Raw genomic sequence first — 18,653 nt, forward strand, 5'->3', positions numbered from 1 at the left:
GCCTTTGTTTTTCTTTGCTTCTGCACCTTACAACATACATCACACCTTATTTTCACACATCCAAACACTGTTAACACCACTGACGCGTAACATATTTGACATATCCCACTACGTAGTTAGAGCTATCTTGATTTGGAGTTAAATACATTTACTTTTGGCATGAGAGGTTTGTGTGTGGCCTCCCTTCTTGTTGCCATCTTTGAGCTAGGTGGTAACAGTAGTATGCATGAGAGAAGACGCCGCGAGATTTGTGGACTTCTATGTGGTGTCCGCTGATAATGTAGTGGGCCGGTCTGGACAGACAATGCCAGGGCTGAATTTTTGTCCCAGTCCACCCCTGGTCTTATATCAATTGAAACAACACAAGTTCTTATAATGTTGATGTTTATTCTTTATCAAATGTAGAAAAAATACAGACACTCTTTCAGGAAGCAACACAATAGTGCAAACAAGAGCGGGGAAACATCAACTTAAACAAATAACCAGAAAAACATCAGCCACAATTTATAAATATCCCTCTCCCCTCAGTATTTAAAGCTATTGTAAGTGAACAAGGCACTGTTCAACATTATGTAATTTAAAAAAAAAGAATGACTCGTTTTAACAATTTAAAATTAGCTGCTACAAACTTCGAAGAACAATATGAAATTGACACGTATCAAGTATCAAGTAAGACCTCGGCTGACTCCACTCTCTCTTCTTGTATCGCACTCTAGCCGTACTAAGAACCTTGAATATTAAAAAATAAATGCACAATGACAAATGTCAAAAAGGAACAGAAACTATCTAGATATCAGTCAATAAAAAACACACGTAAACCCTTACACCACCAAAACAACACAATAAAAATGCTGAGAACCTAATCACTACACTACTGCTCTTCACAATAGAAACACAAAAAGTCCCAAACGTCTAGTTGACCTTATCATGTGACCCATTGTAGTTGTTGAAGCTGTCTGGAGGATCTTTGAAGCTCAGTGCACGTCTGAATGCAGACACATTTTTTTGCCCCCTAACTTCTGCAGAAAGTCTTGGGTCAAAACGAACGGGTAGAGGGTCGAAGATGCTTCTAACACGCATCAATAGATGGAACATGAAAATATAAAAGGAAATTGAAATATTTCTGGATGAAAAAACTCTGCCTAAAGTAAACAACATTGAACTTTCAGTGGAGACCTGAGCTTCACCTACTGGTCAGATTGAAGAATTCTGACTTTTGAAGGCGACTCAGGTTCTTGCTATGTTCTGTCTATCTTCTGAAGGAGGTGTCCGTTTTCTGACCAAACTCTTCTTTGGTGTGGGCTGCGCTTCTTGGGCCCTACAAATAAAATAAAAAATATTTCATAACTCAGCTTCTATTGCACAAACAGATCATCCACACTGGTGAAGGTTAGGCAGTTTTAAATAAAGTGTGAAGACCAGTATATGAAGAGTGACTCATGTATCAGCGTCTGCAGTTTGAGGAACCTCAATCATCTCCTGGTCTCTGTGTGACGGACTGAAGGATCTAAGAACAGTTAAAGCTGAATATTAACGCTCATAGACTCTAACAGAGAGGATATAGATGAATATAAAGATGGACGACAAGAGGACATGACGACAATCCAAAAGTGAAGCCAAAGCCAAAGCGTCTCTATCGTCTCTTCAGTTATAACAGATTCTGGTTGAAAGACGTACCTGCTGCTTAGTTTTCGTATTGACAGGACAGCTAAGACTGAAGCAGTGCAAAGGAAGGTCACTACCACAATCCACGTCCCGACTGTGAGACAAAATGGAGGAATTGTTCATATCTTACACTCAACGACCGGTCAACAGGTCAAATGAGAGACTTGTGAACGTTAACTTACTGAAGCTTCTGTTTCGAGGTCACGGTTCGACATGTTTTCCGTACGGAAGAAAGAAGGCGCAGAAAACCGTTAAAGGGGACATATTATGAAAATCCCACCTTTGTAGTGCTTCTACACGTTCATTTGGGTATCTGGCATGTCTACCATCCCAAAAACTCTTGAAAAAACCAACTCCCACGATTTGTTGTGGTTCCTCTATGTCAGAAGCAATACGCTAGAGTGCGTCGAAAGGGATTACGAGCGAAAAATACGTAATAGTCACACCAGGCCCATGTAGGGAGTCTCGCTACATGGCCTTGGACCACCCCCCACCATCATCTCACCGGCTCCGGGGAGAGACGACCCGGCTCCCATTAGCTTGCGAGGTAACGCGAGCTAACGCGTCCTCCGGCTCCCCAGCTAGCGTTAGCTCGTGAGCTAAGGTCAATCTTAGGAGAGCTGTTTTAGACAGGGTAAAAAGGTGCTGTTTTAAATGATCCTTGTGGTATTTTGACCAGAAAACAGAAACAGAAATTTCATTAAGACCCCAAGGAACCATATCAACTGTGGTAAAATGGGCATTTAACTGATCTTTTATTTATTTTTATTTCAACCCTGGTTAACTATGGCTGTGTCTTCCTACATAAGTAATTTTTACAAAAGGAAAATAACAAAAATAAACACTATAAAAATAGTAAAATAAATATCGATTAAATTGCAGCATGTAGAAAATTAACTGTACAAACTGTAAAACTTGTAGAGGGTTTAATGCTGTGCTTGCACTAAACTCGTTTCTGTGAAACTGAAGTGTTTCCACACAACAGACTGAAATGAGTGAGCGTCTTCACACTTGTACCGGTCCCCTACAGTCTATGAATGTGTGGCTGTAGAAGTGTTTCTCACCACTAGTAGGCGTCACTTTCACGTCAGGAATCTCCACAAACGCCTCTTTACGAAAGGAGAGCACCTGCACGGCACATCCAACCAGTGTGCCAGCATCATGGAAACCTGCCAACACGGCTGTGGCAGTGACAGTGAATGTACCGTTTGTGTTGATCAACACAGTTTGGTTCTGTGAGAGGTAGAAGTCTTGCTGTGTGACGTGGAGAGTTACGGTTGGAGCAGGTCGTCCTGTGGCGGAGCAGGAAACCAGGAACTCATCAGTTGAACTTGATTCTCTCACGTGTAGAACGGGTTCATGCAGCTCTGGGGAGAAAAGAAATGTGTCACACTGTAAAATGACTTTAGTGTTCTTTACTGGATTCAACCTATGTAATGTAAAGTCACAGTCTTATTACCATTTCATACTAGAAAGTACAAAGTCAAGGTTGAGTTCAACAGGTTTATTCAGTCATGTTCTCACCATAGACCTTGAGGCAGGTTCTGCCAGGGAGTGCTCCAGCAGGTTTGGTGATGAAGTGGCAGAGGTAGCAGCCTTCATCCTCCTCCGTCACATTCTTGATCACTATGGAGCGGCTGTGCAGTCCACCATCTTTCACCTCCACTTTGCCTCTGAAGTCTGACATCACCCTGGAGCCAGAGACAGTGTTGGAGGTGGCGAGATTGGTCACGTCATCCATCGTCTGTTTCTGCCATGTGACCTGCACCACATGTTCAGACTTTAGGACCTGACAGCTGAGGAGAGCATCTTCTCCCACTGCCTCCTCCACAGTCTCCACAGACTGGATTACAGATGTTAGACCTACAGGAGAGGACAGTTGCACATCCAGATGTTTGGTTTCAACAGAGCATGTGGGTAGAAACACGTTACATGTACTCTTGTATAGTTTTCTGGAGTAGTTATTTTGCGTAATACTTTTAACTTCTACTCAGTTGTTACATATTTTAAATTGTAAAGATTTACTCTATTTAGTAGAATACGTTATTTTTGAATGACTCTGCAGAATGACTATGAATCCCTACAGCAAGCAACTGCTGCAGGGATTGATAGTTTTTATTCTATGTAAATGGTCTTTCGTCTTGTTCCGTATGAGGCACTGAAACAACACCATGTGCATGTATGTGTGCTCTTCACCTGCTTATCCTACCACCTAGTTCTAAAGATGTAGATCATATGGCAAAGAATTATTTTGTTTAATTCATTTATTATTATTTGTATTTTTGAATGTCTGCATCTTCCTATCTTATGTTAATCAGGTGAACATTTTGAGGTTAGATTTCAGTTTGATTTGGAAACTGAGTGCACTCAGGCTGCCTCTGTAACACATATTAATATCTATAAATTATAATATATTATAAAAGTAATGATATAGATAAACTTGAAATATATATTAATATGCATTAAAATGTATACTAAATAAATAAATAGTCCACATTAATGTTGCCCTCATTAAATATGAATAATATAGATAAATATGAAATAAATAAATATAACTATGTTGGTAATTTAAAAATAGATAGTCAATTAAATTATTAAATAAGTGAAACTGGTTAAAATCTATACATGTAATTAACTTAAATTCAGTTAAAACCCATGAAAAGGATTTACTGGAGAAAAAGTTAAAAGTCTGGTGACTAAAAAGTGACCCTTTCCCTTTAAGGGCACTTTCCCCTTTAAGAGAATTGGCCCTGCACAGGTGAAAGCAGGTGACAGGAACGAGAAAGATTCGAAAAGGGAAAATTGGAGGGAAGACACGAGACCTAAACAAGACCACTAAACGAGACCACTAAACAAGACCACTAGAAGAGACCACGAGGGGAAAAAGAAATAGGAAAAGATAGGAAGAAGTTGTACAGCTGAAATCAAGAGTAAAAAGATATGTGAAGACCTGAAGGATATACCAAAAGTTTGTTTAAAAGTGCATCACGTATTTGAAGAGGTTCTGTGATCAGGCGAACCTGGGAGGAGACACCTGTGTGTGTGCGTGTTGGAGCAACAGACACGCAGCACGGACAAGATGGCGAGCTAGGAGGACCGGCGGAGTCCGTTTTTAAAGGGCTGAAGAGAGCATCCCTTCTACCTGGACCTTACTAGATACTCACTGCCAGAGTGATAGGAGTATCGGTATTTTCTTTATATTTTTGAACTGAACTGAATGGATTTGGATCTTTATTATTTATTTTGAAAAGACAATGCCCATGAACTAAAAAGAGAATAAGGGAAGAAGAGTGAGCTCCACTCATACAAACCCTCCTTTATTTATTGTTTGAATTATTTGTATATATGTTCATTAAGTTCATTATGTTTATAATATTATTTATTTATTGTCTAAATGTGTTTAGTAAACTGCCGGCTTAAATATAAAGTACCTGGTCTCTGGCTTCTTTGTTTATGCTTTCACCCCACTCCTTAGAACCTAGGACTAGTCCAGTATTTTGTACTTTGTGTATTCGAGGTAAATGCTACACTCCATGTCTTCAGGATTCATTGAAGGTTGTTTCTCGGAGTTTGGAAGCAAACTGTGCTTAGCAGCGTGTATTTCAGCCTAGTTTTGAATATCTCACGTTATTAATTAAATCAATGTGTACTTTACAATGTTACCTCTTAATATCCTGTTTGAACACAATTCATTCTAATAAAGTAACTCAATACATGAGTCGTTTTTTTTAAACCTTTACCTTTATTCTTATACAAGTACTTTCTTCGATGAATACTTTTACTTCAAATTGAGTCATTATAATCATAAAGTAACAATACTTTTATCTGAGTACTGTTCGTGTTTAATCTCCCTCCACGTGTGTGTTTAGAACAAAAGCTGTTAGTCTGAGGCAGGAAGTCTGAGCTTGATATTTATCTGAACTCGATGTAATATGAACTTTGGGTTGAAACAGTTTTATTTACAGTCTATGGTTGAAACACGCATCGGTTCCAGATTATCTTCGCATAACTAGAATAAACAATAAAATAAAAGACACACAGCGAGCGCACATGAGTCTTTTCAGATTAAGACAAATAAATTACATTCAGTTAAATTAAAGTAATAATCAGTGTTCTCACCTTTCTGGAAGAGTCCAAACACAAAGAGTAAACGTGTTAGTGCAGGTTGAATCATCTCTGTCTCACACGATGTCCGGGTTCTGTGCAGTGAGACGATGATATGAATTATACGAGTGACAAAAAACAAACATATATTCATCCCATTAAGCCACAGAGCCGCCAAAACGAGTGAAGCGGGTTTCCCCCTGGAGTAACCATTTGTGATTTTATGGATTTACCATCTTCTCCTCTGTCAGAGGACCACGTGAGTGTCGCGGCAATAAATTAAGTACTCTGTGTAACTTTGACATCTCTGGCGAATTATAATAATAATACAAGTATTAGTATTTTCACGAACAATGTGTTGAAACAGGGATCTGAGGACGCTTCAGGAAACACCATTAAAGTATCTCTTAAATAAATCACCAGATTTTAACTCGGTTCCATCTGAATCCTTCGGATGTTGAAAGAGAAATCTTATATCTAATACACTTGTTTTAGTTTGTTCATAGAGAGCAGCTGTGTAACTAAACTGTTTTGTTTCTACTGTGATCTATAGTGAGATTTCTGCTGTTTAGTTGTCATGTGAGGATCCTTGTTTCTTTTAGAGAGCAATAGAAACACTACACACAGACACAAAATGTGCACTGTGGCTATGTGAGCAATAATTAACACAAATGCTGATGAAAAAAAAAAGACTATAAATGATATTTTATTCAGTTTTGCTGTATTTCTGGACCGTAGAACCTCTAGCTGGTGTGCACATTCACACAAAAGGATCAAAGAGCCAATTAACCATTTATTAGTGCTGAGGTTGATGAAGGATGGAGGAAGGGTAGGAAGGATCTTTCCACGGCAAAACAATAACTACAACAACAAAAGTGCCAACTGCTGCCTACAACTTAATGCAAGGTCTTGGTTAAGCAGTAATGCTTCAGGCCTTCCTTTGGTCCCGTTCATGAAAAATATAATTAAATACAGATCAATAAACTACTTTACAGGTTCTCCTTTGTGGTGCTGTCTGCTTGGTAACCATACAGCTTGGTCTGTTGAGTCAGAAATATGCTAAATTAGGCTGCACTGTGTTTAAACATCTTCTAATCATAGAAGACAAACAGACAAACTTACTGGTGTGTCAGCATGGTCTCAAACAAAGAGATTGACGAGGACACACCCACAGCCTCCCCTTCTCTAGTCTCCTCCCCTGTGACAGGTAATTCTCTCCACCCACTCCCAGTCTCATAGAAAGATATTTGGGCTTGTGATTCTTGAGCAGCTGATATGTGAAGTATCACAAGAAAAATACAATTGATCGAAAAAATATATGAAGAAAAAATTGTTTTTTAAAGATAATGTCAGATTTAAACTTGACAGATTCATACAGATAAACATTGATTCAGGACATTTAACTTCTCACTTTACTGCGTGAGGAGCTTCAGAAAAGGCATCTTGAAATAAAGTGCTTAATTTTAGAATAAAATAAAAAGATGTAGTTTGAGTTTCTCCTTTTCTTCACCAGATTTCCCAGATGAACAATCTCAACAAACATTTACAACTAAACAGCTGTAACTTTTCACTTTGTTCCAACTTTCTCTTGTTCAGTGAGAGAAGTAAACTTTACCGTGTGCTGCCAGGATTTACTACCGTAAAGACGGAAAAAGCTGCGCAGGTTAAATCAGAAACGCTCAATGAAAAATGAATAATAGGTCTGGGTCCATGTAGAACGGTGTCTGGGTTCGAATCGGGAGGATTTGTTGTTGTGAACACGTCTGTATAGAAAACCCTCCACTGCATCGTGCATGTGTGAAAGGAAAACTGTGGAGAAAGTCTGGATCTAATTCTCTGGAGATTCACCACAGGACATGTCTGAAGACTGATGTAGAAGTTATTGACATACACCAAACACCAAACACATAACACATACACATATTGACCAAACACATAACACATACACATATTGACATACACTAAACACATAATACATACTCATATTGATACACCACATATATTCCTTAAACCATACTCATAGTCAACACTTTATATCACACATCCCAGCTCCCTGATTCAGTTCACACAGAGACAGTGAGTAGACCTTGGCCCACAATCTCTCTCCCAGACAACACACTAACGCAGCTGCACTGATACAGCAACATTATCACCTCTGGTAACCACGACAACGGAGTGCACGTACGACATCTTCATCACGCGATATTCCAAGAGGATATAATCTATGTGCGCACTCTGTTTAAGCGTCTTTCTTCCTGTGCAGCCTCCTGCGTAGAACTAGAGACCCATGCATGTTCAATTGCTGGACACCGCGTTTTCCTGACCTGTGACCTCTGAATAAACTTGCTTAACTTCAACTTGAGAACGACGACTCCTCTCCTTTGATTTCCACCCGCAACAAATGGTAGCAGAGGATGGTTTCAGACGATTGAAAAGAGCGGAGTGGAAAAACAACCAGTCGGGGAGGAGGTCGTCTCTCGGACGGGAAAGAACCGCCCTGCGTGGCTTGTCTCTCCTCGGGAACCTGATCAAAACAGCGCTGTACTATTAAAAGGTAAGCAGAGCCTATTTAATTGAAATCTGCATATTGTCGTGATAGGAAATAAAACTAAATTTTTGATCAGTAGTACTGAGGGTGAGTACAAGTTGCCTATGCTAAATTTAGAATAGTAATTGCAAAGGTCTGAAAACGCTGTGTATTTAGCAATTGTGGTTTTATATTTAATAAAGAGATACCGGCAGCTTACACTGTAAAATATGACTAAATGAGTTGGTGTAAGAGTAGCCGAGAGAAAGAGATACCGGCAGCTTACACTGTAAAATATGACTAAATGAGTTGGTGTAAGAGTAGCCGAAGAGAACGAGAAGCCGGCAGCTTACACTGTAAAATATGACTAAATGAGTTGGTGTAAGAGTAGCCGAGAGAAAGAGATACCGGCAGCTTACACTGTAAAATATGTCTAAATGAGTTGGTGTAAGAGTAGCTGAGAGAAAAAAAGGAGTTAAAATTCAGCCAGACCCATGTTGTAAAATAGCTCCACGACGGTGGTTGATGTGGGGGTTGGCGTGACGACACACACTGTAAAACAAAGCACCTTAACGGGTTTGTGTGTGGGACTATCGCTACGGATTTAACTCACAGGCCCTCCAAATCTCGCAAAAAAGGGAATGGAAGGGCCTAACAATTGGACTATCAAATATTATAATTAGAAAAAGTGACTGTGGGGGAGACTTCTGAGGAGCAGCCCTTTTACGGTCTCTGCCCGTGTGTTAGCATTCCTACACACTGATAGCAAAGCGCACACACATCCCCTCTCACTGACGGAGCAACACACACACAATTTCATAGACTGACTGAGAAAAAAAAAAAAAAAAAAAAATAGAGGATTTTGGGGAATATGTGACCGCACAAGTGAGAAATATGACCGCTCCTAAGGAGTGGAAGAGTAGGGAGGAAGTGTGGAGCAAGATTTTGATCGGGTGGCGGAATAAAGGGTGGATATTGCCAGGGAACATAGCCCCAACCCGGAAGGTGATTGGAAGTATGAGAGCCGCACTGCTCTTAGCAGTGGACGAGGCGGAATCAGCAGAGAAAGCAGCTAAATGCACTCTGTTCACCAACCACCATGTTAAAACTAAAATGGCTAAATTGGAATTGGAGATAGGCTCACAGGCTCTGGATGTTTGCTTGCGGGTTGTGTTCGGTATGCCGAAATTCGGAGAAGGGACTGATGGCTTGGGAGTGAATGTCAAAACTCCCAGTGGGGACAAGGAGCAACTGCAGGAAACAGCCAACGCCCTTGCAGTGCCAACCCCGGCCGCTGTGCCATCCCTATATCCCCAAATGCCCCCTCCTTACGGTGTCAACGCAGGTGTAATACCTCTGTCTCCCCAGAAGAGGGAGACAAAGAGGGCTCCAACTGAACTTCCACCAAGTGCCTACACGATGGCGCCAGTGCGCGTAGTAGAGGGAGGAGTGCTTCATGGAGTCATGCAATTGACAGGAGGACAACTTACGGTGAAAGATGATTCACTTTCGGAGGCAACACAGATCCTTACAGGAACAGTAGAAACAGTTCAAGGTGAAATCAGACTGCTGAGAGAGGAAATGGCTGCACTGACTGCGGGGACAACTGAAGGAGACCAAGATGGAGGGCACGAGGGTCACAGAAGCAGAAGAGAGACACCATCATGCTCCGCCAGTGGATCGGTGAAAATGCATCGCTCACCGTCACCAGATGGGGCTAAAGGAGGGCCGGCCTCTGCCCACGCATTTGAAGGGAGGATCAGAGAGAGGAGGTCCAGCCTTGGAGACCACACTCCATGGGGAAAGGGGTACACCTGGACAAGGTCAAAACAACATCCCACCATGACACGCACTCTGTTGCCCCCAGAGCGATGGGACCTCTCTCGTCCACCTAAAAAGGGGGCGCCGGCTTTCCATCAGTCGGATGACGACTGGGAGAAAGAACCACATGATTGTGACAAGCACCAGTATAGGTCGAGCCAATCAGAAGAGGATGACGACAAAGGGGAGGAAAAGGAGGGAGTCCACGTAATTAGCGGCATCTTACATGGCAGTACCACACCTATGAGGACGAGAGGGCATCATGAAAGGATGAAGGAGGCCCAGAAGAGGGAAGAAGCAAGACAGGAGGAGAGGCCTGCATACTCGCTCCCCTTGAGACAGGCACCTGGACAGTCACCCGGCATGTGTGATTTCCACCCATGGGGATTTGCTGATATGACTGGCCTAATTGAAGGATTGCCCCCTCTCACGTCAGGAGCCACTCCCTGGATAGAGCCGTTTGAAACCCTCACCATGGGGAACAACCTGGCCGCTGGGGACCTCCGCCCGGTGTTAGCTCGCTGCACAGATCCACATCGTGCGGCCAAGCTGCTACAGGAAGGAGGAATCACTGCATCGGTCCCCAACCATGCATCCTTCAACCCCTACCAGAACCCCCTGTGGACCGCCCTGAGGCACAAGTACCCAACCCCACTAAACAAAGGTGCTCTGAAGGCCTGTAAGTGGGATGGGAAGGTGTCTCCTGCAGAGTTCGCCAAAGACACAGCAGGCCTGGAGGAAGGCCTACCTTGGACCCCACGACTCCTCAGACCTTACCCTATCCATGTGGAGAACAGCTACCGTTCAAGGACTTCCACAATCAGTACAGGCCAAGTTGGAAGATTGCGTGGGATTGGAAGACATGGTGGGAGCCGAATGGCAGGCTCAAGTCACTCACCACATGAACAAGCACACTGAAGCCCAAGACAAATATGATGATGAGATGAAGGTGCTGCAGAGAAGGCTCATGGTGGCTCAAGTCTCCGAACATGAAGGCACCAAGGCTGAGAGGAAAGCAGCAGCGGCTGCCAAGGCAGTGAAACCGCCCACGGCTGCAGAAGTAGCGGACCTGGTGGTTAAGCAGATGACAGCGATACAGCCTCTCCCTACGCCTCAGCCACAGTTGCAGACTCCTCCCCTACATTATGGCTCACCACAACAGCCTCTCCCTACGCCTCAGCCCCTGATGCAGGTTCCTCCCCTCTATTATGGCTCACCACAACAGCCTCTCCCTACGCCTCAGCCCCTGATGCAGGTTCCTCCCCTCTACTATGGCCCACAACAACAGCAGCAGTATGGCCAGTATCAGCAACAACAAGGCCCGTATCAGCACCAACCCCAAGGAGGAAGAGGAGGTTGGGCACCAGGAGGCAGACGAGGTTGGGCACCAAGAGGCAGAGGACGTGGCACAGGAAACACCTCGTGTCTCTGCTATAACTGTGGAGGACCAGGGCATATAGCCAGAAACTGCAGGCTTGAAACCCCAGCAAATGGGGCCCCCACGTGGTCAAGGCTGTGACCAACCCAGAGAACCACCTTACCAACCACCTTACCAACCACCCCCTCAGAGACAAGCCAACATGCCTTACCCAGTCCCATATGATGTGGACCCAGCCACCCAGACCCCCCTGAGGGAGTGGAGGAACGAATGAGGATGCCCGCCACCAGAAGGGGGACTGATGCGACACTTTGGACTCAACACCGAACCACTTGTGTCGTGTGACATCGATGGTGTCCCTCATCTCATGCTGGCAGACACTGGAGCAACATACTCCTGTCTGCGGACCACACAGCAACTTTCAGAAAACTCCACTATGGTGGTGGGAGTTACGGGGTCCCCAATTAGACAGTCCTTCACCCAACCCCTCCGTGTGACGCTGGGAAGCCACACAGTTTCTCATGCATTCCTCTCTGCCCCAACATGCCCGGCCAACTTATTAGGACGTGACTTGATGTGCAAACTCAAGTTGAAGATTTATCTCGATGAAAAGGGGGTCCAAATCTCCTCTGAAGTCCCAGAAACCACAAGACAGCATCCAATTCGTATCCTATTCACTGGAGAAACACCCCAACCGCAGGATCAAGAAGTGTTTTGGCTCAGATTGATGCCCACTGGCCCCTCAACACCACACATCCAGTTCCTGTTCAATACATACAAACCTAAAATCTATGCCTTACACCCATACAAAACTCCCCTCTCACACATACACTGCACTCTTAATGTCACCTCGAACCCTGATGAACAATATGAGGAAGACTGGGACGAGAACATGGCTCATCTACAACCCAAGATCACATGTTCAAGTATAGTGTGTGGCAAAGAAGGAGTGGCTGCAGAGGTTAAACTGGATGACTTTGCTGAAGAATGGTACCAGCTCACAGAGTCTGCTCCACATGTAACACTAACTGTGGGATTTGGCCATGAAGCTCGCAGTCTAGGCCCCATGATGAAGAGAGCACAAGGTTTGACCTGGATTGCTACTACAGACCCAGAAGTTCTCAAGGCCGCCACTGAAGACATGTGGAAGTTCAACATCCCTGCCACCATGGAAACCACACTCCCAGAACACTTGCCCATACCAAGACATCACGGTTTGTCCTGCACCGATCACCCAGACACAACTCGGATGCTCAGCGCTGTCCCCACCAGGATTTGGACCACTTCTGCTTATGATGTGGGAAGACTCCACACCGAGCCCATCATGGTCAGACTCTGTAACCCCCATGACCCACCGCTGTACAGACCCCAATACAGACTCAAACCTGACCAATTGGAAGGAATCGCCTCCACAATCCAAGGGCTCCTGGAAGCTGGAGTGATCTACCCCACCTCTTCTCCCTACAACACCCCCATCTTGCCAGTACCTAAAGCTGGAGGGAAAGGCTGGAGGATGGTGCAAGACTTCAGACCAATCAATCAGATAACGATACCAGATGTGCACCCAGTTCCCGACCCACATGTCTCGCTCAACAACCTGGACCCAAGTCTCACCTACTTCACAGTAATAGATCTGGCAAATGCCTTCTTCAGCATTCCAGTACACCCAACCTGCCAACAGTTCTTTGCATTCACGTACAACACCCAACAGTACACTTACAGCTGCCTGCCACAAGGCTACAGATGTTCCCCTGGCCTTTTCAACAAGGCTCTGAAAAATCACCTGCAACAGCTTGAGCTCCCAGAAGGAGTGGTGCTGATCCAGTATGTAGATGACTTGCTGTTGGCCGCCACATCGGCCACAATCTGTCTAGATGCCACCCATGCTCTTCTCACCCTGCTGGCCGAGAAAGGCTACAAGGTAAAGAAGGAGAAAGTGCAGTGCACAAGACGAGAAGTGACGTTTCTGGGAAGACAGATCTCAAAAGAAGGACTTGGAGTGTCCACTGCCCACAGACAGACTATACTGCACCATCCTAAGCCAATGATTGTTTCTCAAATGTTGTCCTTCCTTGGACTCACAGGATACAGCAGGACTCACATACCAGACTACACGGGACTCACTGCCCCTCTCAGGGATCTGCTGAGGGAAGCAGGAAACAGAAACCTCACAGCCCCACTAGTATGGAACATAGAGGCAGACACAGCATTCTCAAACCTCAAACAGGCCATGGCCCAGGCTGCTGCTCTGGCCACACCAGACTACACCAAGCCATTTCATCTTGATGTTTCAGAGATGGGTGGTGTTGTGAATGCAGTATTATTCCAAAGGCGTTCAACAGACCGATGTGTCCTCATTTACCATTCCTCCAAACTCGACACGGTCGAGACAGGACAAAGTTCGTGTGCCCGATACGTTGCAGCTGTAGCGAAAGCCATTGACAAAACCAGCCATGTCGTCATGGGACATCCAACTCAGATTCACACCCCGCATGGAGTTGCAGCTTTCCTCCAGAGCAAAGAGTTCACCTTCAGTGCAGCCCGGAAGACTAAACTTCAGGTCCAGTGCACTCAGTCACACATAACCTTTGTTCCAAGCATCAACAACATGGCCTCCAACATTGCCAGTGGGACACCCCATGTGTGTGGAGAACTTGCGATCAAGGAAAACAAGCTCAGACCAGACCTGAGTGCAGATCCCATTCTGAATGCTGATGCCTGGCTGTACACGGACGGTTGCTGCTACAAAGGAGAAGATGGCAATGTGGCTGCCTATGCTGTAGTGCAGCAACACCCAGATGGAAGTCACACCACCTTGGAAGCTGGAATCATTCCCCAGCCAGCTTCAGCTCAGTTAGCTGAAGTCACAGCCCTCACAAGAGCCCTAGAGTTGGGGCAAGGGCAAATTGTAAATGTCTACACTGACTCTGCATACGCACATGGTGCCGTTCAGCTTGATGGCCCGTCCTGGATGAGACGAGGCTTCCTGACTACCGGTGATCAACCGATCAGACATCAAGTTCCAATGAGACGCCTCCTGAGTGCAGTTCTGTTGCCCAGACGCCTGGCTGTCATGAAGTGCAAAGGACACGACACCAACCAAACCAGAATCAGTGCTGGAAATAATGCAGCTGACCAAGCTGCCAAGGAGGCAGGAGGTTACACGCCGCCTCAGATGGTCATGGCATCCCCCAGCCCAGCTCAGTTCACGGAACTCACTGAAGACACGCTCATCCAAATTCAGGAAAAAGCTGGACCGTATGAATGGTCCACATGGAGACAAAAGGGGGCCTTGAAGTCTAAAGAAGGCCTCTGGAGGTCCCATGATGGACGCATCGTTGCCTCGGCAGAACTTTGTGCCATGTTGCTCAAGGAAGCACATGGCCTCACCCATGAAGGAAAACTCAGAACCTTCCAGAGAATTTCAGCCCTATAGTGGCATCCAAATCTCGAGAGCATCTCCAATTTATTTTGTGACGAATGTTCCATTTGTGGGAACCCCAATCCTAGAAGACCTTTCCAAACGCCCATAGGTTAATATCCCGTTCCTGCCGTTTGTTTCCAAGACATCAGTATAGACTATACAGATATGGGTGCAGACATGAGAGTGCAGGGAATGAGATACATGTTGGTAATGGTATGTAGGTTTTCTAGATGGGTTGAAGCCATCCCCCCCAGACGGGAGGATGCAAAGTCAGTGATCAAGTGGCAGCAGAAGGACTTGATCCCCCGTTACGGGGTTCCACGGTTCATCCGCTCAGACAATGGCACACACTTTAACAACACACACCTAAGAGAGGTAGAGGCTGCCTTGGGCATTCACCACAAGTTTGGCTCAGTGTATCATCCACAGTCACAAGGCCTTGTAGAAAGAGCCAATCAAACGTTGAAAGCCAAAATTGCGAAGGTTTGTGCAGACACTTAAATGACATGGGTTGAAGCCCTGCCATTGGTGTTGATGACAATGAGGTCGTCCCCAGGCGGTAAGACACACCTGTCGCCACATGAACTGTTGACAGGCAGAGTTATGCCTGGTCCACCCAGGGATGGAGGTCACGTGCCACCCCTGGATGTACATTGAAATGTCAAGTTATATGAAGGTTTTAACTGCTGTTACTGTAGCTCTCTCCAATCAGGTCTCCAGGGCCCTGGCGACTGATCCGGAGGAAGCTGCAGGACCAAAGGTAAAAGTCGGTGACTGGGTAAGAGTTAAGGTTCACAAAAGAAAGTGGCCAGAACCCAGGTGGACTGGACCGTACGAGGTGAAGGAAATTACTTCACACTCGGCCCAGGTCAAAGGTAAATCAGGCGCTCCTTGGCACCACCTGACACATTGTACCCCAGCACCTTCAACTTCCCGCCCATTGGCTGAAATAAGAACTAATTTGAAAAATGGAGAGGGTATAAGTTATGCCTGTGTTACTCCTGGACTGCCATGAAGTCCTGTGCTTCTTCTGGTCGTAAAATTACTCCCAAGATTAAGACGTGCACAGCACAGGATGAAAAGGGGGAGGGCCAGAAGCCTTACAGCTTACCACTGGCGTTAAACATCACAAAGAGACGTGGTTGTATGATTGTATGTCTGTTTGTTTTTATTTGCTTCATTCAGAAGTAAAGAATTCCCAAAGAAATTGTTAAAATTACACTGTTTGGTAGCAATTTGTTGTTTCAGATTTTTCAAATATATCCAATCCATTAGAGGAAAGGAGAAACGGTTTAGGCCTCCAAATTTCTACATAAAATCAGATCATTTAATATCTTATTTATTTTAACCTGACACAGCAGGGCTAATAGTAAAGACCATTTTAATACTCCACAAGTTACTAATTGGATTCGTAATATAAATTCAAGGATGAGTGATTCACTACATCACATTAAGGTGTCCTCTTAAAGCCCATCTCTAAGTACAGTTTATGTGCAAAGTTTTTCCTTCTCTTTCTCTGTTTGTATTATATTTAAGCCACTTACACCCATACAAAAGTTTCATCCGCGACTGTGGCCTTGTGAGAATGAGATAACAATGTTTTTTGTTTTTAGTCTGGTGAAGTTGCTGCTCCGATGAAATGAGCCCAGTGAAAGTTCAATAACAGCTGATCTGTTCTGCAATGCTCAGGTTTGATGAGAAGGGAAATCAAGCTCTTCTCTTTGGTTGTTGAAAAGCTGTTTTATTGACTTTTATTAATTTTGTTTTGTTGGCTGTGATTCTTTTAATCACAGCTATGTTTTGGCATTAAGCGCTCCAGTTCCCCAAGCAAGCACACAGAACTTGGGGCACACTATAACTGATATAGCCTGAAGTGCTAGCAACCTCTCAGAGCTACACCACACCCCCTCTCAAACACTGATAAAGATCCTCTCGGCGGGACCTGTGAACCGACGCCGGAGTTTTAACTTTTTCCTAATGTTATATATTTTCCTATTCATTTTGAACATTTAACAGAGTCCACAGTGTCAGAGGTTGATTTAGCTTCTTGTGTTACATTTTCTCTCTAAATCCACAGTATCATGCATGTGTTTTAATAAATAAGATATGATTGCTGTGATTCCTTTAAATCACAGCTATGTTTAGACAATTATTTATCTATAATTGTCAGTTTTGAATTTTTGATTGATTGCTGTGATTCTTTTAATCACAGCTAGGTTTTGACAATTTTATAAATGCAATTGTTAGTTTAATCATTTTTGGTTTTAGTAGCTGTGATTCTTATATCACAGCTATAAGTTGACGTTTCATTTTTTTTTGTATAATTCCCCTTTTTCCTGCCCTTTGCCTTCCCTGTGATGTCCACACCTATCAGGTGTGGAAAGGGGGATTTATTGACATACACCAAACACCAAACACATAACACATACACATATTGACCAAACACATAACACATACACATATTGACATACACTAAACACATAATACATACTCATATTGATACACCACATATATTCCTTAAACCATACTCATAGTCAACACTTTATATCACACATCCCAGCTCCCTGATTCAGTTCACACAGAGACAGTGAGTAGACCTTGGCCCACAATCTCTCTCCCAGACAACACACTAACGCAGCTGCACTGATACAGCAACATTATCACCTCTGGTAACCACGACAACGGAGTGCACGTACGACATCTTCATCACGCGATATTCCAAGAGGATATAATCTATGTACGCACTCTGTTTAAGCGTCTTTCTTCCTGTGCAGCCTCCTGCGTAGAACTAGAGACCCATGCATGTTCAATTGCTGGACACCGCGTTTTCCTGATGTTGGGCCAGAGCCCAGCGGGGTGCCACCAGACACTGGAGCCGAGGGGAACAAAGGGTTGTTAAACTTTGGGCGGGAAAACATCCTCCTGCAGGCTCAAGAATCTCCCCCTGGTGGTGGAAAAATGTTCTGGGAATGCCTTGGAACCCCCGCTGATTTCCAAGCCCAGCCCACTCAGGTCCAGCTCTGACACTCAATTGGCTTAAAGCCAGCATCATCCTATGACCAACTCCTCAAGGAGGAGGACCTCTCAGGTAGAACAAAACCACTGAGACCCCAAACATCGCTGCCATTTTACCCTGCTCTGAAGACAACACCAGGCCCCCCTTCGGGGCCTCCCAGCTGATTTAGGTGCTAAAGGGGGCAACCAGAGTTATTTTATTTCATTTCTTTTATTTCTTTATTCAGTCGACGTTTTTATTTTCAAAAGGACTTTTGTTATTTTAACTTGAAGAGGCCGCGCACAGGAACTCGCTCGCCGGTCGAGCATCACAGACTTTCTTTCCAAATCCACAGCGGCGTTACCGCTGTTCATCCCTGCAGAAGAGACGAAGCTGAATTCCATTCCAAGAGCAAGAGAAGTTCGCTCGATTCGGCCCAGCGCTGATCTCCGTTGCAACCACGAGACCCACCGGAGCACCGCTTAAGAGGCCAGGACACTGATTTTGTTTTCCAGGAATCCGCCCGTTCGCACGCATCCTGGGGTTTAACGAGACATTCACTGGACTCCGGAAATCCGCGCCCCACGCGCAAGCAACACCGCGGAGGTCACAGTAAGAGGCTTTATTGTCTGGGCAGATGTTAATCTAATACGTAGCGTATTGTTTTAATACTTGAATGTATTTGTTTTGTATGAGACCGCCGAGTCTCTAATGTTTAGCGGCGATTCGCCACTTCCGG

At 44.5% G+C, this 18,653-nt stretch overlaps 1 protein-coding gene across 1 annotated transcript; it reads right to left on the reverse strand.

Annotated features, from left to right (window-relative positions):
* Positions 1–1,860: 1,860 nt before the first annotated feature.
* On the reverse strand, positions 1,861–5,860 carry LOC128430919 (OX-2 membrane glycoprotein). The gene is made up of 3 exons (XM_053417050.1): positions 5,785–5,860; positions 3,190–3,528; positions 1,861–3,032 (listed from the first exon to the last, which is right to left on the reverse strand). The coding sequence occupies exons 1-3, from the start codon at positions 5,837–5,839 to the stop codon at positions 2,671–2,673; spliced, it is 756 nt and encodes a 251-aa protein (XP_053273025.1). The 5' UTR covers positions 5,840–5,860; the 3' UTR covers positions 1,861–2,670.
* Positions 5,861–18,653: the final 12,793 nt, after the last annotated feature.

The sequence above is a fragment of the Pleuronectes platessa genome, chromosome 24 (genome assembly GCF_947347685.1).
Source record: "Pleuronectes platessa chromosome 24, fPlePla1.1, whole genome shotgun sequence".
Classification (NCBI taxonomy): Eukaryota; Metazoa; Chordata; class Actinopteri; order Pleuronectiformes; family Pleuronectidae; genus Pleuronectes; species Pleuronectes platessa.